The sequence below is a fragment of the Natrix helvetica genome (assembly GCF_964273705.1).
Source record: "Natrix helvetica genome assembly, chromosome: 1".
Lineage (NCBI taxonomy): Eukaryota > Metazoa > Chordata > Lepidosauria > Squamata > Natricidae > Natrix > Natrix helvetica.
Window position 1 is genome coordinate 315285893 of NC_138548.1, and position 27585 is coordinate 315313477.

The 27585-nt window shown below is 36.2% G+C and overlaps 1 protein-coding gene across 1 annotated transcript; it reads left to right on the forward strand.

Annotated features, from left to right (window-relative positions):
- Positions 1-40: 40 nt before the first annotated feature.
- TXNRD3 (thioredoxin reductase 3) lies at positions 41-27585 on the forward strand. The gene is made up of 16 exons (XM_081939444.1): positions 41-306; positions 7056-7116; positions 9951-10060; positions 10740-10859; positions 14587-14659; positions 16805-16924; positions 17514-17656; positions 20195-20310; positions 20401-20626; positions 20800-20892; positions 21149-21225; positions 21700-21856; positions 22209-22316; positions 24095-24190; positions 24827-24961; positions 26360-27585. Exons 1-16 carry the CDS (start codon positions 184-186, stop codon positions 26420-26422), a joined length of 1821 nt encoding a protein of 606 aa, XP_081795570.1. The 5' UTR covers positions 41-183; the 3' UTR covers positions 26423-27585.

The following is a 27585-nucleotide window of genomic DNA, read 5'->3' on the forward strand; positions in this document are numbered from 1 at the left end:
GGCGGAGGTAGGGGGCGGGGCTTCCCGCCGACTGGGCGGCGCATGCACAAGAGTGAAAACGGAGCGCCTAGAGACGGAGGTGACCGCATAGTTGAGATCCTGCCGGGCAAGACTGCGCTGCTTCTTCGGCCTCCGTGGTGGTCGTGGGGTGTGTGTTAAGTGAGCGTCCCCCCCACCTCAGCCATGCCGCCTCCGGGTCAAGTCCGCCTCCCAGACCTGGATGCGGTGAAGCTCCGCGTCCGCAGCCTGATCAGCACCCACTGGGTTATGATCTTCAGCAAGAGTTACTGCCCCTTCTGCAGGAAGGTGAGTCGGGGGGGGGGGGGAGAGGAAGCAGGGGTTGCCGTGGCAACGGTCCTGCAGGGCCCGTCTTGCCGCCTGAGGCCGCCGTTTAGGTTTCTGCTGGTGTCAGGTCGTTCGGGGCTTCCTTCGTATTAAGCCTCCCCCCCCCCCTCCTACACACATATTCTCTCTCACACACGGTCCCTTCCGTTGCTGTTTCCCGTTTCTTCTTGAAACGGGAGCTATTTCTTCTCCCCCGGAGGGCGTTGTCCTATCTCTTCCGCTATCTAGAGGAATATGGGGTATATATATGGCGCAGGCTAGGCCCTCCTCGCTTTAGTTTCCAATGCTTTCGCGCCAGCAGGCTTGGGCGGGCCGGCCGGCCGGCCGGGAGTGACATAATAGAGCGTCCGGGTTAACCTCTCAGTCAAGGCCACGAAGTAACAATTGGGCAATGTAAACTTTTGTGTAGCGATTGCAGGCACCAGGCAAGAGACCAAGGGGACATGAATTCTGGTTCCCTTTTTAGGCAATAAGACAAGCTTGGTGATCTTGGGCCAATCCTTTTTAAGAGCCAAACAGCATGGGCTTTGTAATACTTGAAATATGGTGGCCAACACTCTCAGATGAAGGCAGTGACAAACCACTTTTGAAGTTTTGCCCAAAAAAAAAAAAATCCCAAACCCCTATAGCAGTGGTTCCCAACCTTTTTTTGGCCATGCCCCACCTAAGCATCTCTCAAATCCTGATGCCCCCCCTATGACATATAATTCTTACTTTACTCAAAAAGTGAAGTTATTCACGTGGAGGAAGCCTAAAAGGCCATTCATTTGGTTTAAACAAGGTTCAAATTGCCTCCATTAAAAATCAGATTGCCCCTCCCCCCTGTTGGGAACCACTGCCCTATAGTGACTTGTCCAGGCAGTGCCAGGAGCCAACACTGGTGATATTTGGAGACCAAATTGGAAAAGCCCAGATCCCCTTTGCCTTACCAAGTTTTGTCTAAAGAGCTAGTTCATCATCAACCTCCGTTGGAAATCCCAGGTGGAGTCACAGTGCCAGGATTTCTGAGTCCTTTGTTAAGGAACGTTGTGCTGCACGTTCTTTGGAAATAAATTTCATTGAGAGGACGTAAAATGTGACCCTTGACAATTGGGCAAATGTGTGCTCGTATATGAAATTCCACTTACATTTACATAGCTTATTTGTCATGCTTATGCCATATGTTAAGGTGTTCAGAAACATTTAAAATATTCAGAGGAGAGAAGGTGCAATACTTGCATGTTGGAAATTAAAATAATGTTAATCAAGTGTGGTTTAAAATATGATAGGATCCAATCTGGGTTGGTTACCAGGACCAGAGGTTTAGTCTTTCGATCATTCTGATGAGAGAGAAGCTCCCTGTGGATGGGCTCCAGCACGAATGCAAAAGCTCAGGAATCTAAACCATTGATCCCGGTGACCGACCCAGATTGGATCCTGCAATAATATCCTGGGACATGTATATTTGCCTTTGTTTGTAAAAGATGATGTATTTTTTTTTCCTTTAGTGTATCATTTCTGAACTCCCACATTCAAGTTGTTGGGATAGAAATTTTCTTCACAGAAATAAAATTGATTGTGGCTGTAGTTAATGTAAATGTTCTTAATTTAGACAAATAAGTATATGATTAAACAGATTCCAGAGAAACAAATTGATGAAATGAAATGTTGAATTCCCTCTCCAATGTTATTCTGACCTATTGCTCGGAGTTTTAATTACTAACAAACGTATATGATTCCATTAATTTAGTAATTGTTGCAGGTTTTAATTATGACTAATTTGTAAACTAATACTCTATATAAAAGAAATGCTGGAAATTATGAAGAAGCAGCTTATATTGAGTAATACACCTTGTACAACAGCTTGTCTTGTACAACTCTCACTAATATGATGCTGCACTCTGTCGTGGGCCTAGGAAGACATTAATATAATGAGTCATGGTTGAAATTCAACTCTGTGGTAATTAAACACCATCATGATATACTTGACAGGACCTAATGTGAATAAGCATTATTCACATATATTAATATCAGCATATATTAATCCTGCATTATCTCTAAAGAAGTAGAAAATATCTGAATAAAGGGAATGAAATAATACAGGGAAAAATAAATTATAGAAATGTAAATTCAAAAGGCAATATGGGGAAGAAACTATACTGAATAAGAAAAATATTAGAAAGTATTAAGAAATCAAAAGGGCATAGAGTTTTTCATGATTCACTTCTGAATGGCTACATTTAAACTACTGGTGGAACCAGATCAAAATATAAATAAGTACAAATTAAAACATCTAAACACAGTTAATCTCATTGTTGTGAAATAACTTTGGGAGGAACTTTATACTAAAAGATTTCAGGATATGCAGGTGTTTCCCGAGTCAAAATAGTGAGATGCAGACTTTTTTGCTAATATTGACAGTATGAATTCCTTCCTAGATAGAATTCCACTGAATCTTACTTGCATGCAGTTAAAACTATATAAAACTATATCTTCTTTATTCATTTAATAATGACATTAACAAAAACCTTTTAAATGAGGTTTCTTTCTGGTGGCTTGATTTAATTAAGAATCAATTCAAAATGTTTATTTGGCCTTGTACTAAAAAAAAATACAGGGTTATGTTATTAACTTATAAATGTTCGTGAAGGTTTGAAATAAAATCAGTTAAATGTCCTGAATAGCTAGGCATGTGTTGAATTCAGAAATACTTATTTCCAAATCTACTTAAGAAAGTCTAGCTGTTTTTATAGTTCTATTTTTCATAATCCAGAAGAAGGGGTATTTATAACAAATCTTCCAAAATACATATGGTCATGAATGATTATGGTACAATTCTGTATATGCAGCACTGGATAATAATAGAAAAATGGCTGTACTTAAATTATATTGAATTGCTTCTCCCGTATGTCTGTATGTATCTATGTTGGCTGCTAAACTCAAGGCTACTGTATATTGCAAGCTTTTCTAGATTCTTTTGAGTTGTCCATCTTAACTATTCCCACTAAAGTAATTTACAATCAACTTTCAAATTACCATATGAATTCTAAGGCAGTTTTTGAATTAGCATGCTGCAACTTCTAAGAAAATACTGCTTTGGGTACCATAACACATTTTAAGTGAAATAATTTAGGGATTAATTTGATATAGATCTTTATTTATTGCTGTTGTTACTGCTGAATATCAGATGGTTGGCTAGGTTATGCTGATGTTTGGGGGTAAGCTTCATATATTTGCTATCGCCTTAAGTCGTCTGAAGAAATGAGAAGCAACTGAATTATATAACTGACCTTTAGGGCTATGCATGCTTCAAAAATGATTATGAATTAGTACTTTGGAATTTGTTCATACCAGTATATGAGCTTAGTCCAGTGCTCAAAGCAGTTGATTTTTTTTCTCAGGCTTTTGTGGAAGTCAAATAGAATTAAGATAGTTGTACAATTTATGATTCCAGTGCTTCCTCGTTGGGCAAAACCACTTGGAACCACCTTTAAATAAAACGTTTAAAAAGTTAAATTATTTTAAATTATTCTTTAAACTACACAAAACCAATTGGATTCTACTCTTTACCCCACCCCCCAAAAAAGCAGTTAAAACTCTTGGTCATATTAGCAGAAGGAATTGCTATTACACATTAAACCATGGACATTATCCAGAGAGTACCTGTGTAAGACAGATAAAAGTAATATTAGCAATTAAATTTAAAGAGCTGCTATTATAAGGAGTAAGTTTAAGAACTGTTAGATAAGTTACACAAAAACATTTTATACAGTAGTTGGCATTCTTAAAATGGAGGTAATAAATAAGATTCACTACATAAACACCAAGCATCAATTAATTTATTCTCATTCCATACATTCAGAATACCCATATTTTTCGGAGTATAAGATGCACCAAGATTTTGAAGAGGCAAATTTAAAAAGAAAAGTTTTTGCACTCCGCAGACCTCGAAAATGGCCCTGTTTTGTTTCGTTTTTTCAAAAAAAGGGCATGAATAGCCTTTAGGAGGCTTGTAGAGTGCTCCTGGGGGTGGGGTGGGCCAAAAAACAGCCTGTTTTTCATGAAAACGGGCCCATTTTTTGTCCAAAAAAGAGCATGCACAGCCTTTAAGAGGCTTGTAGAGTGCTCCTGGAGGCTGGGGGAGGGGCAAAATTGAGCCACAAAGGCCCTTTTGTCGCTCATTTCTGCCCTCCCCAGCCCCCAGGAGCACTCTGAAAGCCTCCTAAAGGCTATGCACGGCCATTTTGATGAAGGGGGCAGGGATTCAGGAGGCAAAAAAATGCTGTATTCAGTGTATAAGATGCACCCAGATTTTCAGACTCTTTTTTGAGAGAAAAAGGTGGGTCTTATATTCTGAAAAATACGATACATTATAACACATTTAGTCCTATTTTAAAATATGGAGTTGTGTTCTCATTTTCTTTATGTTAAATTACTGAACGGTTGTGCTTGTATTCAATAAAAGTTATCCAGTAGTTTAAATTGCAAATATAATTTTCTGCATTCATAATAAAATGGGCATCTCTCAAAGCTTTCAGTATTTTCAAGTATCAAATTGCTGCCTACAGTTAGCCCTTGAGCTACCACAGCAATTAGGACCTGAACTGCATGATGCCACATGACTGCATCGCTTAGTGATGGCAGTCCCAGTTGCTATTGTAACCTCAGGACCATGCAGGTTGTTAAGTGAGGACCACATATGATTGTAATGTGGGAAGAGGTAGGATTCTCAGACAGGTAGACTGGTGAATAAGAGCTATGGGCAGGCAGGCACTGCGGAACATGGACAGTGGTAGGCAGGCAGATGAAAAAGCAGTGGAAATAACTTTTGATCTTCCGCCAGCTTCCCCATTGACTTTGCTTATGGAAAGCCAGTAGGGAAGGTCAGAAATTGTGTTCATGCAACTGTTGTAATTGTGAGCTGGTTTCCAAGTGCCTGAATCGTGATCATATGATTACTTTGGTGCTGCAATGGCCACAGCATTACTTATGACCAATCATAAGTCCCCCTTATTCAGTGCCATCATAACTTTTAAAAATTGCTGGTTGTATCCCAAGGACTTCCTGTATTGTTTATTTCTGAAGAGGTCATAGCTGTAAAATCAATTCTGTACTTCATTGACATCATAGGTTTTTAATATAGTTTACCATTAATGTATTTTTACAAATTGAAACAATGAAAACTTTTTTAAAAAAAACTTAAAACAATTATGTCTTTAAATTAGAAACATTTGCAGAACTTTATTGAATTTTGGATTCATCAGACAAAAGGCGACATGCAAAAATATTCTTGTAAACCAGTCAGCTCCTTTATATGAGACACATGCAAGATAAGGAAGTATTACTTTCTTTGAGAAATTGATTGCTTCAGATAATGAAACAAGTGACATTCAGCTATATCATACAAGAACTTCAGTTTCACTTCCCTTCTGACTCAAGAGGAAGATGGAATGTAGTAAATAGTTTTATGGCTATATTGCTCTATCATTCTGAGATTAACTATCTTTTTATCTAGAATAGTTTTGTTTTTGCTAATATAAGAGCGTGTAGTGTATTTAATAAGCTGTTGCTATGTGTAAAGTAATTATGATTTCATTTTAGAATTAACCAAAGGTTTTAATTAGAACTTAGTGGCAACCTCCCACAGCTAGAACATCCACAATATTCTTTTCCCTTCAAATCCTCTTCTCTCCTCTAGAAAGCCGCACTTGGTAAACATGCCATTCTCCTTCCTGCATAGTAGTTTCTATCCTTAGTTGTCTTCATTGATTTTGCTTATGGGAAACTGACACAGAGTGCTGGAAATCACAATCATGTGAACACAGCTGTGATGGTGCTGTACTGGCCAACTTTGGAAATGCACCTGGTGTGAAGATCCTTGGAATTTCAATTACAATGGAGTAATGGGCTCATGATTTTGTCTATAAGATCTTTAAATTAGCAGATTTTAGATACCTTCACTCAAAAATGGTTGTGCTGTGATGCACAATCTGGACTAATTGAAGGTCACAAACAGACAGAGTTTTAATAGTATATAGATGACTGGGTGATGATGTAGCAGAATAGTACTCTTTGAATGTGGCCTTAGATTAAACTGCTTTAGGGGACAAACAGTATTTTATGGATACAAAAAAAGACATTGTTTATCTTAGAAAAGTGCTAGTATCAGTAAAAAGGGTGGATTTGGAGTTTTCTTGGAAGAACAGAATGTAACCCCAGAAGAACTATCTCATAGTAAGATCCTCCCATATTTTTATCAGATTCCTGTAATAAAGGTTTTGTTTCTCTGCTTTTGTAAGTCTTATGTATCATTTCTAGAAGGTGTATAGCCTGTAAGCTTGTGACTCTCCTCCGGGCTCTTCTGCATTCTTCTGATAAGGAGCCCAGTAATCACTGTAGTTGTACCTGCAAATAAAAGATGCTTTGTTGCATGTGTTTCCAAATGCTTTGGTTCCTTATTTAAGTGAGCATTTCCCCCACACTTTTAAATGGTTTGCATATTTTTTTAAAAAAAAGCTAATGATTTTGTGTACAAATATATATATACAAAAGATATATGCCAAAATTGGCATACCTGTGTTCAGTATATTTTAAGAAATAATGTAGCCTGCCATCACTTACTTGTTTATTTTAAATGCTTGTTTAATCTAAAGAGCAGCATTGTTCAAGAGAAGCATAAATTCTAGTTTTATGTCTTTTCCTATTTCCTTATCAGAATTTATTTTTTACAGGTGAAAGATCTCTTTCATACTCTAGGAGTAGAATATAGTGCTCTGGAGCTTGACAAGATTGGTAAGGATAACATTAATCTCTATATACAATTTGAACTTCCTCCAACTAGAACGTGTAATAAAATGCCACAGCTTTTCAAGATTTTGTTTTGAACAAATGGCTCTTAAAATTGAAGTTTTTTGTGAATTTGTTTCATCTTTGGAATTATACAGTTCCTCCTTCTTCCTAGCATATTCTCACACATGCAGGGCCGCTTTTCAGATCATTGAACACCACTTTGCACGGTTAGCTGCATCCCCAGGGCACAGGCCCACAGCTTGCATATCTTTGTTGATTATGTCTTGCCATCTCTGCTTTGGGCACTCTCAAGATCACTGGCCATTGACTTCTATTTGGTAGGCAGTCTTGGCAATGGTGGAAGGTGCCGCTCTCAATACATGTCCATATCAGCAGAGCCGGCATTCTCTCATCTTCTTTGTAATCAGTGCCACACCAAAATGTTGTCGAACGGTGTCATTTGTGATGTGTTCAAGAAGGGAGATGCCCGATATTCAACAGAGCATTTGCATTTCCATGACATGGAGATAGCAGTTATACAGCCCCCCCCCCAAAAAAAAGTGTATGTTGTTTGATAACTTGTTAAAGTATAACCTCAACTAGAGTCCCCCCCCCCCAAAATGGTACCTGTGGACAGTTATTTTGTACCTATCAAGTTCCCTGCTTGTTCCTTTAATAAACTGAGACTGGAATAGTGCTGATGAGAATTTGATGAGAATTATGATTTTTAGCGCATATCACGTTTTTGTAAATTTTGCTGTGTTGAGTAGGTTACTCAAAATGCTTAGATTAGGTTTGTTTTAAGAGCTATCAGAATAAAAAACAATTTGCAGACAACAGGTAAATTATCTTTAGTATTGTATCATATATTCAAACTAAACTGAATATTTTGATTTGGTTGTTTCATATTTATATAGTACCCAATATAACAAATTATTTTTATCACATTTTTCTCCCAAAAAGAAAAGAATAAAAAATTATCTAAAAATGATTGTCAAATATACTGTACTGCAGTTTGACTTACAGTTCTCTCAATATATATTTTCAGTCTAAAATAAAATAATGCACTTGCCATAAGGACTTGACTGAAATATACCCAATGCTTTGAGGAAATGCTTTCTTTATAAAATAAAATTTCTGTCCTTTGTTGCAATATATTTATGGTATTTCACTTTAGCACTTCATCTTTTGTTTGGTAGTATCTGTTTAAGTCTCGGGTGTTACTGTACATATTAATTGAGAAACCCAGATGGGATAAGCAAGTTCTTGTCTTCTGTATGAATGCCGGATGTGGTAACTAAGTTGGAGGCTGTACAGAAACCCTTTAAACTGCATCTCTGCATTCCTAGATTTTGAATTCTGCAAAACAGATTTTTATCTGTTAATTTATTTGTGTTTTAGTTAGCAGCCCAAAAGTGATTGATTCTAATTGTATTGACCCAAACCAGTATGTTGTAGAACTCACTCCTAAACACAACTTTACTATATAAATCTGGAGATGGAATATTAAATAGGAATTATTAATTCCTAATAAATTTACAGTGCAAGAAAATACTTTTTAAGAAAGTAATTCTGCCCAAATTCTTATATAGAGAGCTGACTAAATGTAATGTTTAACTCAGAAGAAAACTTGTAGGAAGGTCTGAATCTTTCTTTTCCACCTATCTTACTTATTTAGTTGAAGATTTGGTAAAGATTTTGAGATATTTTGTTTTATAGAATTGTATTTTGCCTTTTCTAAACCTTAATAAATCTGATTAATTATATCTGCTTTCATTTTATCGAGCCAGTTTGAAACTGGGGCTTAAAGGTTTTTAATCTTTTGGGTTACTAGACATAACTGGGTTTATTGAAAGCAAGTTCAGAAAGTTCATTATATTTTAAAGGCACGCTTCATATAAGTACTTATAACTCCTTGCTATTTGTATTTTCTAGGAACTGTAAAGTAAAAATGAGTGATTATTTTATTCTAGTCCTCCCCCCCCCTTTTTTTTTTTTTAATTACAAAGTTCCAAAACTATGTTTAAAAAATCTGGAGAGTTTGACAGTTACAGTATCAAGGGTAGAATTGATATACTAATCCTTTAACATTGTTTTGGAAATCAGAGATAATGAAGCTTCTTGTGCTTTTTAGCTATTGTTAATAATAATTATAATATATGAAGCAAAATTAGAGAAAGATTGAATTGTCTGCCTCTTTCATGACTAAACTGTATGAGAACAAGAATAAAAATGCTTTTTTTTTTAGATTTACAGCAAATGCTACAAGTCTGAAGTCTCAAAGCTGTTTTTTCAAAATGCAACTAGACTTTTTCCCCATGGAAGATGTTTTGCTTCTTTTCCGAGAAACTTCTTCCATCCTGGCAGGATGGTGGGGACAATGAAAGGATTAGTTCTGACAGGACTAGCTAGAACTAATCCTTCCAACTTCCTACCATCCTTCCAGAACCAATGAAGCCTCTTGGATGATAAGTGAAACATCTAAAGAGGGGGGAAAGTGCAGTTGCTTTTTTAAAAAGTACCTTTGAGACAACTATGACCAGGATGACTGAACATCTCCACAGAAATTTACAAGTCTGAAAGACTTTTTTATTGGTAGATTTTTAAAACATATTTCCACCGTAGATTAACCAGTTTTTAATGTTGTGTCTTCAGTTAGTGAATAAATATTTTTATTAATTCTTTCAATCTTGTTTTGCAATATACATCGATATTTTAATTTGAGATGCCTTACTACATGAATGGATCTTAACAGGCTGTATAGTGCTCTTTATGCTGCATAGCAAATCAATAAACTTTACTATTATAAATAATATTTCCCCTTTTATTAATTCTAGATGATGGACCTATTATCCAGGAAGTATTACTAGAACTGACGAGTCAAAGGACTGTGCCCAATGTGTTTATAAATGGAAACCATATTGGTGGATGTGATCAAACTTTTCAAGTAATCTTCAACTTCCTTCTCTTATATATGAAAATAACTCTAACTCACATTTTTAAGCAGTTCCTCACCAGATTACTTTCACAAAGTTTGGTTATTACTGAAATGAATTATTGTAAAGAATAGTCTGCTCACATATAAATTTTGTACATACAACATATTCTTTTTTTCTTTGTAGATTGAGAATGTAGTATTTGTTTTTCCTAATATCTTTTTGTATTGTTATTCTCTAAAGCTATAGATTACATTAATTGCTTAAAAATGAATTTTCCAGTTGTAGTTTTTATCATCTTTTAAAGCTCAAGAAAGCACTGATATTCAGTATGGTTGCTGACCTGGTTAGTTGCATTCTGTTAGCTAAACAAACCTTGAGGATCAGCATCAAGATTTATCTAGTGTCTTCTATTCATAGAAGTACAATTTATATGAATATAAAGGGAATTAAGGCAATGTTCAGGTTTCTTTTTCTACGAAGATCCACCTTCACTTTTCCAGAGGATCATCTGACTTCAGAAGGGGAAATTGTAAAAGTCCCTTTCATTTCCAGAAATCTTCATGGGATCAAACAGCCAGCACAAAAAGGAAGAAACCCATTAGATATAATCCAACAGTTATGCATTTGAAATTTAAGAAAACTAATAAAATATTCATCCGTTTTAATAAGCTACGTTTTTTATTGCAGGCTTACCATGATGGTACATTGCAGAAGCTTTTAGGGAATAGAAAGGGTGAAGAGATGGAATCATATGATTATGACTTAATTATTATTGGTGGTGGTTCTGGTGGACTTGCTTGTTCAAAGGTATGTACTCAATGTTACTTCTATGTTTTAGTTTTTTAAAATTCAGATTCATCCTACTGGTTATGATGATAGATGATAGATAGATAGATAGATAGATGATAGATAGATGATAGATAGATAGATAGATAGATAGATAGATAGATAGATAGATGATAGATAGATAGATAGATAGATGATAGATAGATAGATAGATGATAGATAGATAGATAGATAGATAGATTGATAGATTGATAGATTGATAGATAGATGATAGATAGATGACAGACAGACAGACTTATCAGTATTTCATAGTGATGTTGAACCAATAGGCAAACCAATTTGCTTACATCATAGTGTTAAACAAGATCTTGGGGAGATAGAATGAAGCTAGAATCCTACATAGAGTTCTACACATAAATTTCACCAATACTATGAAACATGTACCTTATTCACTACACATCAGCTTTTACTGCAAGTGGATACAGATACTCGTGTATTGGCCTTTTTTGGCCTGGTGATTTCCATATTGAACTATAAATTTCCTCAGTCCCATCGATCATGAAAATTTTAACAATTTACAGTTATAGACCTGTATATTGCAAACTCCCTCCCAAACCCCAAGTAGTGTGGTGCTACTGTGTTTCTCCGAAAATAAGACAGGGTCTTATTTTCTTTTTACACACAAAATATGGCTTGGGCCTTATTATGAGGGGAGGGTTTATTGTTTTGGGGTTGCCGGGCAGCTGCTCTCTTGCGAGCAAGCTCCCAAAGAGCCGGGCACAGCCTCATGGGCTAATGGCTGTGTTGCACTATTGCAACAGCGCCACACAACAGCCATGAAGTGACCACGCTCACGAGCAGCAACCTGGCAAACCCCCTTTCCAGCCATGCAGAGCGCCATTCACTGACCTAGGGGTATCACCAAGCTGCGTGAGCGCCTGTTCGCCGCAGCCCAGCTCCCGCGGTTTGGCGCCTTCAAAATGCCAGTGAATGGTGCTCTGCACGGCCGGAGAGGAGGGTTGCATGAACAGCTCTTCCACTCTCACTCATGTGCCCCCAGCTACACGATGTCCTGGCCCAGCTCTCCCTGCAGAGCCAGGACACCTCCGCTGCCACCACCACCGCCATCCCAGCATGGCTTTTTCGGCAGCTTCCAAACCGAGTCTGCTCGCAGTGGCCGCTCTGGGCGTACACTCTATGGTTGTACGCTCAGCCGACAGCCAGCCCACAACCATAGAGCATACGCCCAGAGCGGCCACTGCTGGAAGACTCAGTTTGGAAGCTGCCGAAAAAGCCATGCTGGGATGGCAGCGGCAGCGGAGGTGCCCTGGCTCTGCAGGGAGAGCTGGGCCAGGGCATCGTGAGGCTGGGAGGCGCGGGAGTGGAACAGCCTCTTGCGCAACCCCTTTCTCCAGCCGTGCAGAACGCCATTTACTGACATTTCGAAGGCGCCAAGCTGCGAGAGCCAGGCGGCGGCGAGCAGGCCTTCACACGGCTTAGCGATACCTCTAGGTCAGTGAATGGCTCTCTGCACGGCTAGAAAAGGGGTTTCTCGGGTGGCTGCTTTGCCTGGCAACCCTCCTCTTCAGCTGGGCACAGCGCCGCTCACCAAGCTAGCGGTATCCCGAAGGCACCAAGCAACGCGATCACCTTTGCCCCCCCCCCCCCCAGCAGCTTGGCACCTTCGGGATACCACTAGTTTGGTGAGCGGCGCTCTGCCTGGCCGGCGGTGGGGGAGTTGTCCAGGGGGCTTATTTGCGGGGGAGGGCTTATATTTTTGTCCACCAGAAAAATGTGGCATGGCCTTATTATCAGGACAAGTCGTATTTTGGGGGAAACACGGTATTTCCTTGTGGGGATAGTGAGTGTTCTTCGGAAGGATGAGTGAAGAGTGCTGAAAATGCTTCCAAGAACAATCATGTTCAGGTAAAGGGAATTGTGACGGACATTCCATCTGCTCAGGTAAAGCAAGTAGTCACTTATATTGGGCATGAGGGATATCGAAAGATGCTGGAGGGAGGTAGAATGTCACTTTCCTGATGGTGGCAAAGGAATCATTTCATACTACTCAGGAGAGGGCAGTGACAAATCACTCCTATATTTTATGAAGGAGATCACATTTAATATTGGAGAGGATTCCTGAGAATTCCATGAATAGCTAAGAAAAATAAACATAATAGAACAAATCAAATCCAGAGCTGTCACTCAGCCCAAAAGTGACCAGGTTCAAATTATTACAGTATAAGCACCTTTTGAGAAATATATGATTCTGGGAAAGGTTAAACAGATGGGGAAAAAAGAGCAGCAGCAAGGTGGATGGACTCAATTACAGCAGTGATGGGTGCACTGTTGGAAGACTGGAAGGACAAGATTTGGGACAGATATAGAAAAAAAATCTATATAGTCACTATGAGTCAACCCTTGTCAAGACTTGATAGCACATAATCAATATTGCAAAAACTGGCTTGTGCTTTCTAAGCTCCAGTATGTATTATTCATACATAAATTAATCCTTTTTTTTCTTTTAAAAAATTGGCCCTTTGTACTTTTCTTGGAGGCCGTGGGGAGAAATAAAATGTATAGCTGTCAGGATGAAAATGAATAGAAGAAATGCAAAAAGCATCACAGTTGCCTAGGATACCTTAGAAAATTAGCCTCACCAGCCATTTGGGAGCGATAGACCTTTTCCTAATTCCTAGTTATTTTAATCCTTTTGTAACGCTAATTAAGGTTATCTCTTTTCTTCCTCACCATTGTCTTATGTCCATTTTTCCTTTTTTGCTTGAAGCAGGGTGAAAAATGTCTCTACATTTTCTTATGTATTAAATGTGAGAGAAAGTTTTATATATAAAGTTGAGGATAAATTAAGCTCATGAATGGATTTGTTATATGTAACTAGGTGGCTGGCAAAGTGATAAAAAGTTAATAAAAACAATTAAAATTAAGTGGGATTAAATAAAAACTAAAAATATTTAAAGTTAAGAAATATATGTTCAAAATCTTATTATTCTGAGGATACTGTTCCAGCCATTTTAGAGATGATCCAGCAATCTTCCAGAAATTAACCCTCAAACCTGAAAGCTGTTTACAATGTTCTAGCTACCTAAACCACTTGCAGAAGATTAACTCACCCACAACAAAACCCTCAGGACCACTCCAGAATGTTCTGGAGTTTCCCAGAATGTTCTGTTCCCAACAAGAAAGGATTTTGCTTGAAAGTATACTGCAAAAAAGGAGATGATCATGACAAACATCCCTATATGTACCTAATTGAATTAATGATTTTTAAACCTTTATTTAATCCCTCTTAATTTTAATTGTTTTAGATTATCTATTGCTTTGTAAGATCCTTAGAGTCAATTCAGCAGTATGATGGACAGCATATACATTTATTAATACATATATATGCTTAACATATACATATACACAAGTGTGTTTATAGAGAAGGGGAAATCTCTAGAATTGGTTTTTACTAGATGTAATAATTCAAGGTTAATAATGTAAAGAAGCTTAGCACTGCACACAACTTCTTTCTGTATTTATATATTCCACTTTTGTTTTTGTGAAACCATGTTTAATTCTATTTATCATCCTTTTGAATAAATCTGATACATGCTAAATTGACTTGTGAAAGCAAACATTTGGCATTTTATTTTAATTAGAGATTATAGTTAACATGTTGTAACTCTTAAATTCTATAGTTTAAGTCATAATCTATTCTGGTTATCTATTGTTTTTTTCTTTTCAGGAAGCTGCCACCTTAGGGAAGAAGGTCATGGTCTTAGACTACGTTGTGCCAACACCATTGGGTACAACATGGGGTATGTTTCATGCTTACATTAACTTTATTAATGCCACATTGCTTAATTTGCTGCCATTCCTGATTCTCTTTATTGTAAATAATTCAGCAAAAGTACTGTGTCTAATCTGAGCTCCCATTACTTGTCTCAGCTTCTGCCAACCTAGCAGCTCAAAAGCATGTAAAAAATGCAAGTAGAAAAATAGGGACCATCTTTGATGGGAAGGTAACAGCGTTCCGTGCGCCTTCGGCGTTTAGTCATGCCAGCCACATGACCACAGAAACATTTCCGGACAGCGCTGGCTCTTTGGCTTTGAAACGGAGATGAGCACTGCCCCATAGAGCCGGAAACAATTAGCATATATGTGCGAGAGGAACCTTTTAGCTTTAATGATTTCACAGATGTATGCTTCTTCAAGAAAACCATTGGTCAGCATATTTCAACTCTCTTTCAAGCCCATTTCTATATTTCTATATATAATTATATAAAAAGGCAGTTACTCATATAGCTATTTATTGTTATTTAAAAACATTTTCTGCAAATATGTAAAATATTTTTTTCTAATGTATTCAATCTGCTTGGATAGGTACTTTGTATGTGGATATATTTGATATGCTTTGACTTACTCCTGCAATGTCACTTCCTGATTATGTTGCATGTTTATATGTTAAATGGCCCAAATATTTTTACAATATTATTACTCTTGCTGTTATTATATAAGCTTTATATATGTGCATACCTATAAGTCTCTTTCCTGGCAACTACATGGACAAGGCAATATTTTTTTTCGGGGCTGGGGGGTATTTTGCTTTTGCATTTTTCTTACAAGAAAGTGTCTGGCCAAACATTGCCAGTGAGCTTTGGCCCTAATAAAGCACTACTAGAATCCAGTCTCTTTGGGTCCAACTCAGTATTTTTAATTGCTAGAGCAAATAAACTCTCTATATAAATGGTATTAATTGTACTTTGGTATAAAGTATTGTAAAAGAGAAATTCTTGATTGCTTGCTTATAATAGAAAAACATGATCACAAATGAGTATAGATGAATTTTTATTATTCTATCATGCTTAAGCTATACATTGTGTTTTCATTCATGCTTAAGTGCTAGAATTAATTATACCATTCTGCTGTTACTTTTTTTCATGGTTCCTGCCCTTTGGAATAGCATTCCCCCAAAAGATTGTATTGCTTAGGTCCTCCAGGGAACTAAGATAACCACTATTTTTCATTCCCCTATAAGTATGTTAAAAGTTGTTTTTAAATATTGTATTTAAATATTGTACTGGAAAAATATTACTATTGGCTTACTCATGCAATATTTTAGTATCATCATGGAACTCATACAATGAACTGTTGACCTCATAGATCTTATTTCTTGAGAGTTAGATTCTAACCTTACTGAAAAAAAATAAAGCAATATTTTGACAGCCATAAAACTACTAATGTTATAGTCTATCCGTAGTTACTGTGATCGCAGTTCATACTTACAACTTCTGGGCCCATAGTCAAGTTTGGTATATGGTGTTATTTTTACTTACCATATTTTTTGGAGTATAAGACGCACTCCCCCCCCCCCTTTAAAAAGTGTGGAAATGTTGGTGCATCTTATACACCGAATGCAGCCATTTTTGGCGGCCTGAAGCCCCGCCCCTGCATCCCATTTTTGTGAAAAATAAGCTGTTTTTTTACAAAAATTGAGGCATTTTTGCCTTTCCCAGAAGCACTCTGCAGGCTTCAGCAGGGCTGGGGGGAAGGCAAAAATGCCCGTTTATGCGAAAAACAGCCCATTTTCCACAAAAACTAGCATTTTTGCCTTCCCTCAGCCCTGCTGAAGCCTGCGTAGTGCTCCTGGAGGCCGGGGAGGCCAAAAACTTTCTTACTTACTTCTTCAAAATCTTGGTGTATCTTATAAACTGGTGCATCTTATAGTCCGAAAAATACAGTAATTATAGAGAGAGAAAATAGGTGTAGAAAAAAAATAAGAATATAGTAAAGAAAAAGAAAAGAAATATAATTAGAAATGACTTCCCTCTTTTAACATGGTAATGTTATTACCATGTTAAAATGCAGCTATGATACATAAACATGGCTATGCATTAATGTTAAAGTTTCTTAAATACTTGTAACATTAAACAAAACAATTAAAATTGTACCTTCCATTTCAGGACTTGGTGGTACTTGCGTAAATGTCGGCTGTATTCCTAAAAAGTTGATGCATCAAGCAGCTTTATTAGGTCAGGCACTGCAAGATTCAAGAAAGTTTGGCTGGGAATATGATCAGCAAGGTTTGTGAATGTATTTATCTGGCAAGATAAGAACTCATGGTGATTCTAGGATGTAAAATCTTTGCAACTTATGTAAAATTAAGTTTGTCTCTTCATTGAATATTCTCAAACTTGGCAATCTGGTCTGAATAGACTTGTTCTGTACTTTGCTTCTTAAAGAACAATGAATATTCTTTATCATTCATATGTATGTATGTATATTTGTAGTGTCTGTTTATGAAAGACTGCCTGGACTAGTCCCTGAAGTTTTCTTTGCCAAGTTTTTCAAAAGGTATACGATCCATGAATGCAGGTAGTCCTATCATTTGACCACAGAAGATGGGTCCAGCCATTGTTACTTCAAATCTGGATTATATGGTCCCAATAAGTGACTGGTCACATAGAGAGGACTAGTGTGTGTGTGAGAGAGACATACAAATAGTTGTTTATGTATTCAATATGATATACTTGATTTCTTATTTCTGAAGCATTTGGATTTTAAGTATTTTCCAATTGAATATTGCACTGTACTTGTATAAGCTCGCTATGAATTATATGAATTAATCTTTTTGCATACTGTTTTACCTGTGATTCTTGTATCTTTTTTCAGTTAAACACAATTGGGAAACCATGGTTGAAGGAATTCAAAATTACATAGGATCTTTAAATTGGGGGTATCGGGTGGCTTTACGTGAGAAGACTGTGACATACCTCAATGCGTATGGGGAATTTATTGGATCACATAAAATCAAGGTACTTGCAGAAATTTACATAAGTTGTCATCTTTCCAAATCAGCTGAATCTACAGGGTGTACCAGAAGTCAGGTCCCATAAATAATTTATCTCATAAATTACATTACATGTTTTGACTGGTTGCCTCTAAAAGTATTCATTTGATGCATGATACTTGAATATTCTTAAGAACAGTAATATTTTCTTTGAAAACCAAAAATCATGAAACATTGAAATTGACGTATGGAGTCTGGGTTTTGTTACAACCTTATGATTAATACTAGAGTAAAAAGTCCGTTAAATGGGTCAAAGTGAATATGGGTCAGAAAAAACTTGAAATTTGCTAAACTTGCTTGCAGTTGCAGACTACATTATCTTAAATTTGAAACCACTCAAAAGACATTGAATCTATTAGTAACCAATATGAGCATATTATAATCAGTTTTGGACGAACTTCTAGAGAATAGGTACAAAGTTTTAACTGGAACTTTGCTAAAAGGAAAACAGCTTTAAGATTTTTATATCTACCGTTTATATTAATTTATTTGCAAATTGATATTACATTATGCAACTTTCATGCTGATTTTATTATGTGCATTTGAATGAGATGTGTTTCCGACTGCTATATTAAATTGAAACTGCATTTGGTTATGAATATTATTGAAGTAAAGATCAGTTTTTAAAAATGCAAGTATCTGATTATGTTGCTGTTGCTGTGCTTTGCATGTTAATGTTACATTCTGTTTGTATTACTTGAAAGAAGTTAGAGTGGTGAAGCTCCATATACGAGTAATGTAAACTAGTGACAATTCAAAGAGGCTTTCTATGCACTTGAAAATAAGAAAATGAAAAAGGACATTAAATTTGAAACGAAGGTTGTGATCTATTCCATTAAAACTGATCTTGGACTAAGTCCATTTTACACATTGTTTCAAAAAAGAATGAGTACTTATGATAGTGAAAACCAACTAAAAAGTTCTAAAACTGTAATTAGAAAAAGCTTGAAACCCATTTGTTCTCAATATGATTGCATGCAATTAGATAAAAATGTTTTGAATGCATATGAAGAGAGAGGTTAATACTACCTTCCTATTAGTAAGATTTTCCCAATGCATGTTTTTAAAATTAGGATAATAAAATTAATAATTTCTGTATTGATTCTCTTACTTATTTACAATTTCTATTTCTTTGTCCTCTATAAACAAGAAGGTTCTATACACTAAAAAAATATTCCAAGTTTAAAATCAATCAGCACTATTCAAAATATTTCATCGCAACATAATTCATATTGGAATTAAACTCTAAACTTCTCAAATGTCCCATCTTAAGTAACACTAAAGAAGTTAAAACAAGTACCTAATGCCAGTCTTTTTTGTTCAAGAGTAACAAAAATAAATACGGTGCCTGTCTCCTGCTTACAGAAACCTTGGTTAAGAAAGTGACTTTTTTAAATTTAAATTTAAATATTTTAAAATCCCTGTCAGAAAGCATTGAAGCAATATTTAATTCTCAATGAAGGATTTACATCCATATATGGACAACATAGCAACATCAACAATGTACTTATTTAATTGTTGGCTAGAGGTGTATATAGATAATTTGTGTGTATATTTTATGTGTCAGGTCCATCATCTTTGGCTTGCCGCCACACTTGCATTCTGCTGTCAAAGGACATGGGGGGGGAGAAATGGGGGGAACAAATGGGCAATAAACCTGTATGCATTTTTGTGTGGGAATTTGGGAAGGGAGATGAAAGCTGAAGAAAAGCCGATCAATGTGGAACTGGTTGGTGGTGCCAACGCATCTTCAAGGCCATTTGCCCTGAGTGTGGAAAGTAACCAACCCAAACACCTCAGCATTCGCAAAACTTCCCGGCATTGGCTGGGTTTGGACTTTTCATGGATGGAAGGATGGGACTGAAGTTTTGTATTGTTGCATGGGAAACTCGGATTCTGCTTGACTTTACTACAACCAGCATCTCTTAGTAAAAGTACCTTTCACTTCCACCAAATGGAGTCAAGGGTTTTTCTTCCCTAAGGGATCAGACTATGGCAGGTCTGACATGAGTACCTGCCTGCAAATCTCATCAAAAATAAAACAGCAACAGTTTCTGCTGTGTCATCAACATAAGATTGATTGATTGATTGTGTGCCATCAAGTCACTGTAGACTCCTAGCAACCACATAGATTGCCAATCTGATCTTAATTTACTCTTTCAGGTTTTCCAACTCTGCATTCATTGCCACAGAAACTGAGATCCGCAATCTTGCTTCTATTTGTCCCTTCACTTTCCTTTACCTTTCCTAGCATTAAATCTTTTTCTGAGAAGCTAGGTCTTTGCATTATGATCCAAAGTAGGATAGTTTGTAAGTGTATAAGGCAGAACAAAAGAAAATGATCAACTTAAGCACAAAATATAGTAATCTTTGAATATTTCATGCCCTACATAAACATTTTTAAGAGTAGGACGTAATAAATATATGCTGCTGGAAATAGCTTTTGGAAAATATTTCATGTTTAAAAGGATAGTAGATGTGATTCTGTGATTTATTTTACTAGGCAGTCAACAGAAAAGGACAAGAAACTTTCTATACAGCACAGACATTTGTTATTGCTACTGGAGAACGACCGCGATATTTGGGTATCCCAGGAGATAAAGAATATTGTATCACGAGGTTAGTTGAATTGAAATCATTACTTTTTTTGGTTTGTTGGACAGAATGTTTACTTTTTTAATAATTTACACTAATATTTCTTCTTTTCAGCGATGACCTCTTCTCCCTCCCCTATTGCCCTGGAAGGACTCTAGTTGTGGGAGCCTCTTATGTAGCTTTGGAATGTGCAGGATTTCTTGCTAGCCTTGGTTTGGATGTCACTGTTATGGTGCGCTCAATTCTTCTTCGTGGCTTTGATCAAGAAATGGCAGAAAAAGCAGGTGCCTACATGGAAACACATGGAGTAAAATTCATCAGAAAGTTTGTTCCTATTGAGGCAAGTATTCTTCAGTGTAAGATTTTTTTTTCTTTTTTCCAGGATTGGGTGATGTAAGCATAAGCATAAACATAAACAATTATTTAATTTGGAATGGCTAATATACAAATCAGAATAAAGACTATAGCAATACAGTATGCTGTAGCTTTTTTGTTTGTGGTTCTTCCATGCAGATTATAAAGCTGGAGGATGGCATGCCCGGAAAACTCAAAGTAATTGCAAAATCCACTGAAGGATCACAAGTGATTGAAGGAGAATATAACACTGTAAGACACTTTTGCATTTTTGTGCATATGGTTGGTAAATCTAGAGTTTAGCAACAGCTTGACATTACGGTTTTTGCAAAAATCGTTGAACTTTTGTTATTGGATTTCTCCCTTTGATTTAATTGCTAACATCTATCCATTAATAATATTAAAGAAATGAATTATGCTAACACTTTTGAATTTGTTTTGTAGCAAAATCTTTTGTGTTTTTAAACAAAACTGCTTCTATATTTCAAATATGATTCATTTTATTTAGGTTTTGATAGCTGTTGGCCGCGATGCTTGCACCAGGACTATTGGCTTGGATAAAATTGGTGTGAAAATGAATGAAAAGTAAGTATTTGAACTGTTTTACTTCCTGAAAACCTACTCATAATATGTTTCAAATTCTATTAAAAAAACAAAGTGAATATCTTTCACATGCTTACTTAGAAGTCCTGAAATATAATGTTAACTACTGAATCTTAAACATTGTGATCGTAATTAGTTTTAGTTCAGATTATGATTGAATGCTTGCAGTTTTTAGTGCTGGTAATGAAAATGCACAACTCTTTTCAATTTTGAGATTTTTCATATTTTTTATTTTGCTGGTTTTAGATGAGTATTATGAAAGAAGTGGAAGATCCCACTACCTTGAATTAATTTTCAATTTGTGGTACACAAACTCTGAATTATTTACTTTGGGAACATTTTATTATCTGCTTGGTGAACACATTAAGCATAAATCTTTAGATAAATTTTGTGTGTGTGAAAGAGAAAGCGAGAGAGCTATGATTTTCAGTTGTTATCTTTTTCTTTCCTAACAAGTAATGGGAAAATACCTGTGAATGATGAAGAACAAACCAATGTACCGTATGTCTATGCGATTGGGGATATTTTGGAAGGAAAGCTGGAACTTACACCAGTTGCCATACAGGCAGGCAAGCTATTAGCTCGCAGACTTTTTGGAGAAAGTTCTGTAAAGGTAAATATATATTCTTAGTCATAGTAGAGAAACACTTTTAAGTTTAGACAAAAGGCTGGCAATCTTATATTCAGGAGCTTGAAAAAAACTTATGTCTGATCTAGCATCACTGCTAAACAAGGAAAAAATAAGCTTAGGCCATAATATATCAACTTTTTCTCTTCCATAAAGTTTAAATATGTATGCATATTCTTTACCTAATATCCCTAAAAGGGCTGAAAATTGTTTTTTTTAAACTATAGAGTGCTATCCGTACATTTGGTCTTGAAGTATTTAGGGTGGAATACAATTGTTGGCTTCTTTGCTCTTGTTCTTACATGTTTTGAGTCCTATTTTATGCTTCCACTTTTAGTGTGATTATGTTAATGTGCCAACTACAGTGTTTACACCTCTGGAATATGGTTGTTGTGGCTTCCCAGAAGAAAAAGCTATTGAACTATTTGGACAAGAAAATATAGAGGTACACTTGAAACTTTTTATTTGAAAAACATCACATTAAAAACATGTATAATACATCGCCAGTGGTGTAATCCATCATACTTTTAATTAGTGAGTGTAAAACTCTGTAATCTGTGGTAATGTATGCTGTTGTAATGTAATGTGATATAAGTTCTACCATTAATGGAAATATACAGGTAGTCCTCAACTTATGACCACAATTCAGCCCAAAATTTCTGTTGCTAAGCAAGACAGTTCATAAGTGAGTTTTGTCCCATTTTATGACTATCTTATCACACTTGTCAAGTTAATATCTGCAGATATGTTAGTAATACGGTTAAGTGAATTTGGTTTCCCCATTGACTTTATCAGAAGGTTGCAACAGGTGATCACATGAGGCTGGAACATTGTAACTGTCATAAATACATGTCATTGCCAAGCATCTGAATTTTGATTGCGTGACTATGGGATGCTGCAACAGTCATAAGTGTGAAAAAATGGTCATAAGTGACATTTTTCAGTGCTCATGCAATTTCAAACAATCACTGAAAGAATTTTACACAAGCTAATTATTTGAATCTGCATTACGTACTGGATATTTTCAATCATCAGTCAAAATTATTTTAATATACAAATAAGTTTCCAAAATGAAGCAATATAACAATATGTCCATTGTTATCAGACAAATTCAAAAAAACAATCTATAACTGTAAACCATATGATTGGTACTCAGTTGTAAAGTTAGTTGGGGTTTTTTCCTCATGGCCTAAAAAATTCAGCATTCCACGTCCTTTTGATTGAGTGCTCCTACAATAAAGTGTTTTGGGCCAATAATTTCCAATTTGATTACTTCTTGGATCAACAAAATCCAGTAATGGAATTCACAGGGGAATTTGTTTTTCCTACATACCTTTATCAAAGCATAACTCATTATCGGTGTCTGCAAAAGGTTATACATACCAACTAATAATTCAATTATCATTTAAACGATCTTGAAATCCTGATGATCCATGGTTTATTTTTGCGACCTGCTGCAAGAGTTCCTTTCCTCGCATGTAGGGGAGCTGCCTGCTCTCCTTCGCCTGGTAGCTCTTTTGCTCCATCCACTTAATGACTACAAATGGGAGAGCCAGGATTGCAGTTACTGAGTGAAGCAGTTACATGGGCATCTTGCCTAACTACTATTTCATTCAACCACCAATATTCCAGTCCCAATTGTGGTTGTCATTGACGACTAGCTGTATTGGATCCCAGTGTCATTCAGCAAGAAAGTATTTATGACAACTGAAAACTAATCAAGGAGAGAATCAATCTAAAAATAAGGAGAAATTTCCTGGCAGTTAGAACAATTAACCAGTGGAAGGAGTTTGCCTTCAGAGGTTGTGTGTACTTCATCACTGGAGGTTTTTAAGAAGAGATTGGACAGAGATTTGTCTGAAATAGTATAGGGTGTCCTGCTTGAGCAGGGTGTTGGACTAGAACACCTCCAAGGTCCCTTCCAACTCTGTTCTTTAAAGATGTGATCAGAGAAACAAGCTAGTACTGAAGACCATGTCAGGAAGACAGTGTAATCTACTGAAAAACCAAAGTATCCAAAATAGTGGAGTTTTTTTTTTCCAGAATGAGACCACCGTACTCATCGTTTTCATAAAATAAAGGCAGAAGACTTCATGCTTTCATTTCATAGTTTAGACTTCTGCCATGCAGACCTCTAGCTATAGTCAGCAAATGCCCATGATGTCAAACACATAAGATTTTTTAAAAACCACTATATAACAGCTGAAATTTGTTTTTCTTCAGGTATATCACACTTACTTTTGGCCACTTGAATGGACAATACCAAATAGAGACAACAATACCTGTTATGCAAAAGTAATCTGCAATAAGCTTAACGATGTATGTATTTTGCTCTAAAATATTTTTTTTTATGTTCGTATCTTCAGAAATGAATGTTATGTGTATTGCTCTATTGATATTTACAATAACCCTGAAATATTTGCTGTAGGTTGGATACAAAATCCTCCCTTAAACAGAAGGGTTCTTTCAAAGGTCTGAGATCTAGTAGAAGTGTGATTGTTAAATTAATTTTTGCTGCCTCCTATTATTCTGAAGCAGTTTTTCCATTGGGGAAAAGGATCATCAAGTAGAACGTGACATTGGTCAATTTCAATGTATATTTTATTAGTAGTATCATATGTAGCATTTCATTCTTTTTCTAATACCTGATCCAAATCCATCTAATTGCTTTGAAATAACATTATATATAAAGCTGTTAATATACATATCTGTGTAGACCTTAATATACACATCTATGTAGACTTTTATTAATTTAGAATTGATCTTACGTGTTCTATTTTTTTTAGGAAGCAGATTAAAATTTAGATGTTTCTATTATTTTCAGCAAGATTTAAGAGCTAATTTATGCAATTTGATCATCATTCTTTAATGAAGTAGTAGTAGAAAGGGAGAAAAATATGAAGTAACTGATCTCTATTCTTGTTTCTTCCTCTACCTCACACCTCTTAATTATAGTACCGTGTAATTGGATTACATGTACTTGGACCGAATGCTGGGGAAATAACCCAGGGTTTTGGGGCAGCAATGAAATGTGGTATCACAAAAGAATTACTTGATGAAACAATTGGCATACATCCAACTAGTGCAGAGGTAATAATTACAGTGTTTTTTAAATATTGCTTAAAAGATATTGCATATATACATCCTGTTTTCTAAAACGATAATAATCATTTCAGGTTGAATTACTTGTTGTTTAGGTGTCGGGTAAACCAGATAGAAATCACAATCAGATGACTTAATCCCACTTCATTGTAAAGCTGTGTTGACAGTATCTTGCAAATCTTGAAAGTTCAACACTCCCCCCACAATCTCCTTTACAACTAGGGACTGTCTTTTGCCCTGCCCACTATCCAGTTGTGCCTGTTCTCTCTCCTCCATGACTATTTCCTTGGCAGCTATCTTTGCCCATTCTTCCAACATCTTTCCCTCATGCCATTATATTAGGAGACAGGATACTATAGTGCATTAATCTTAAAACAAGAGTGGTTTTTTTAAGGAAAGGAAACTCTGCTTAATACAGGTAGTCCTCAACAACCACAACTGAGTCCAAACTTTCTGTTGCTAAGTGAGGTATCTGTTAAGTGAGTTTTGTCCCATTTTACAACCTTTCTATCAGAGTTCCAAATAGCATCCGCAATAAAGTAAGTAGAGAGATTCCTTAAAACACCAATTTATTAGAATAGCCATGTTGGCACATCTGGGAAAACCCAAATCTGAAAGCTTCCAGGTTTTCCCCACCCAGTTGAAAGTTCAAGACCCTGCCCAACACCCACAGGTCCATCACATGGTCCAATTAGTCATTGCCACGAAGGAAGTTTCCTCCCATCCACATCCATCCAGATGCAGAGACAAGGCAACCTTGACTTACCAAGAAGGAATGTTATTTTGGCTACATATCTCCGGTGCTCCATACAATCCCCACTCCCAGTTTCACATAGTAGAATCTGTTTGAATATGTGGTAGGCTTGAGGCCCTATACAATGACGACTTCCAAGCCTGACACTTTCTTACTACAGTTGCTAAGTGAATTGCTGCAGTTGTTCAAATAGTAACATGATCGTTAAGTGAATCTAGCTTTCCCATTGAGTTTGCTTGTCAAAAGGTTGCAAAAGTAGCCAGATGACCCTGGGTCACTGCAACCATAATAAATATGAGTCAGTTGCCAAGTAAGCTGTTATAAGTCGAAAACTACCTGTATTGATAGCAATAGAATATTCATTCCACGCATAGGCATTATCCCACATATAGATGCATAACCACCCATTTTCGGTTACCTGTAATTCTTCTCTGTAAAACCTGGCATTGTATATTTATTTCAGCATTTTTAGAGCTTCCTTCTAGTTAAATTGAATCAGTGGCGACATTAAGGAGTAAGATATGGATATCCATGTTGCTGTTCATATATATATTTATATATATAATTGAAAAGTTTTTGTATGCTTTGTTGTTAGGATTTTAATCTGGTTCTGCTATTTCATTCTCTTACAGGTATTCACTACAATGGAAATTACCAAATCTTCAGGAAAAGATATCAGTCAGAGTGGTTGCTGAGGTTAAGCCCTGCTGTTTAAACTATTTTCTGATGGGCCACTTATCTATTGAAAGTTTCATAATGTGTACCAAATACACGGGTAAATAGGTAATATGTGATTGTAGTATTTTAATACTACAGGTGATGCATTTCTGAAACTTCTATAAAAGATGGTGGTCTTTGCCAGAAATAGTCAAACAGCAGGGTGAACATTAATCCCAACATAATTAGAATGGCACGCAAGTGTATTTTTGAAGTTATGGCTCTGAACCTCATCTGGAGGCGAGTCATGGCTGATGATTTCTATACCAGTTGGGAAAACCTATTCGTCCAGTCAAACAAGTAGAAAAAAATCGTTCAGAGAAACTCTGTATTGCACAGGTGAAATTTTTTAGTTCTAGTGGTTTTGTATGAACACTCAGGCACAGTTGAATGTATGGTTGATCTAAATTTTCCTGGCATCCCGTAACATCGTTCAGACACTAGTGCATTTTGTTACTTGTTAATATCAATGCTGATGTTTGTTTGCATTTTTTAAAATAAATATTCCAGTTCATTTATCCGAAATCTGTTAATGCATTGTATTCCCCTGGGCATTAAAGTTCCAACAACATGAAATGTGGTATGTGTTTTTTAAAATAAAATCCCTATTATTCTAGTCAACAGAAAAGCAATGTTAACACCTGAAATTATATTTTCTAATTTTGGGGAACAGTTACTATTTTGGTATTTCTCTTTTAAAAAATCTTCCATCCCCCACATTTATCTATTCTAAAATATTCCCAAATAAAATTGAACCATCTATTTATGAAGTTTTCTGTTTATGCAGTAAGCAAATGATTTCAGCCACAGAATTGAAATGTATTTGGTTAGGTTGCTACTTTATAAGTACAATGCCTCAACTTTGCCATTGAAGTGACAATTAGGTTTTGTGTTTTGTGAAATTCTTATTACAGTAAATAGTTTTAATTTGTGGAGATCTTGGCAATTCTCTATTTGGGATAGCTTGAGGAGGTTAGGCTTAAGTATCCAAATATGTCTGTTCTAAATGCTTCAATTCAAAAATTGTATCGTATAGAGAATTTTAAACTATGATGCATCATGGAGAGAAGACCGATAAATAAGCAATGTTATGTGTGTAAATTGTTACATTCATTAAAGAATACAGCTTTTACTAAAATAA

Bases quoted from the DNA above. Each gene is read 5' to 3' on its own strand.
- TXNRD3 (XM_081939444.1), top strand. From the start codon at position 184: ATGCCGCCTCCGGGTCAAGTCCGCCTCCCAGACCTGGATGCGGTGAAG. The intron at 10,061-10,739 runs GTAATCTTCAAC...TTTTTATTGCAG, and splicing joins GATGTGATCAAACTTTTCAA to GCTTACCATGATGGTACATT. The intron at 24,962-26,359 runs GTAATAATTACA...ATTCTCTTACAG, and splicing joins TACATCCAACTAGTGCAGAG to GTATTCACTACAATGGAAAT.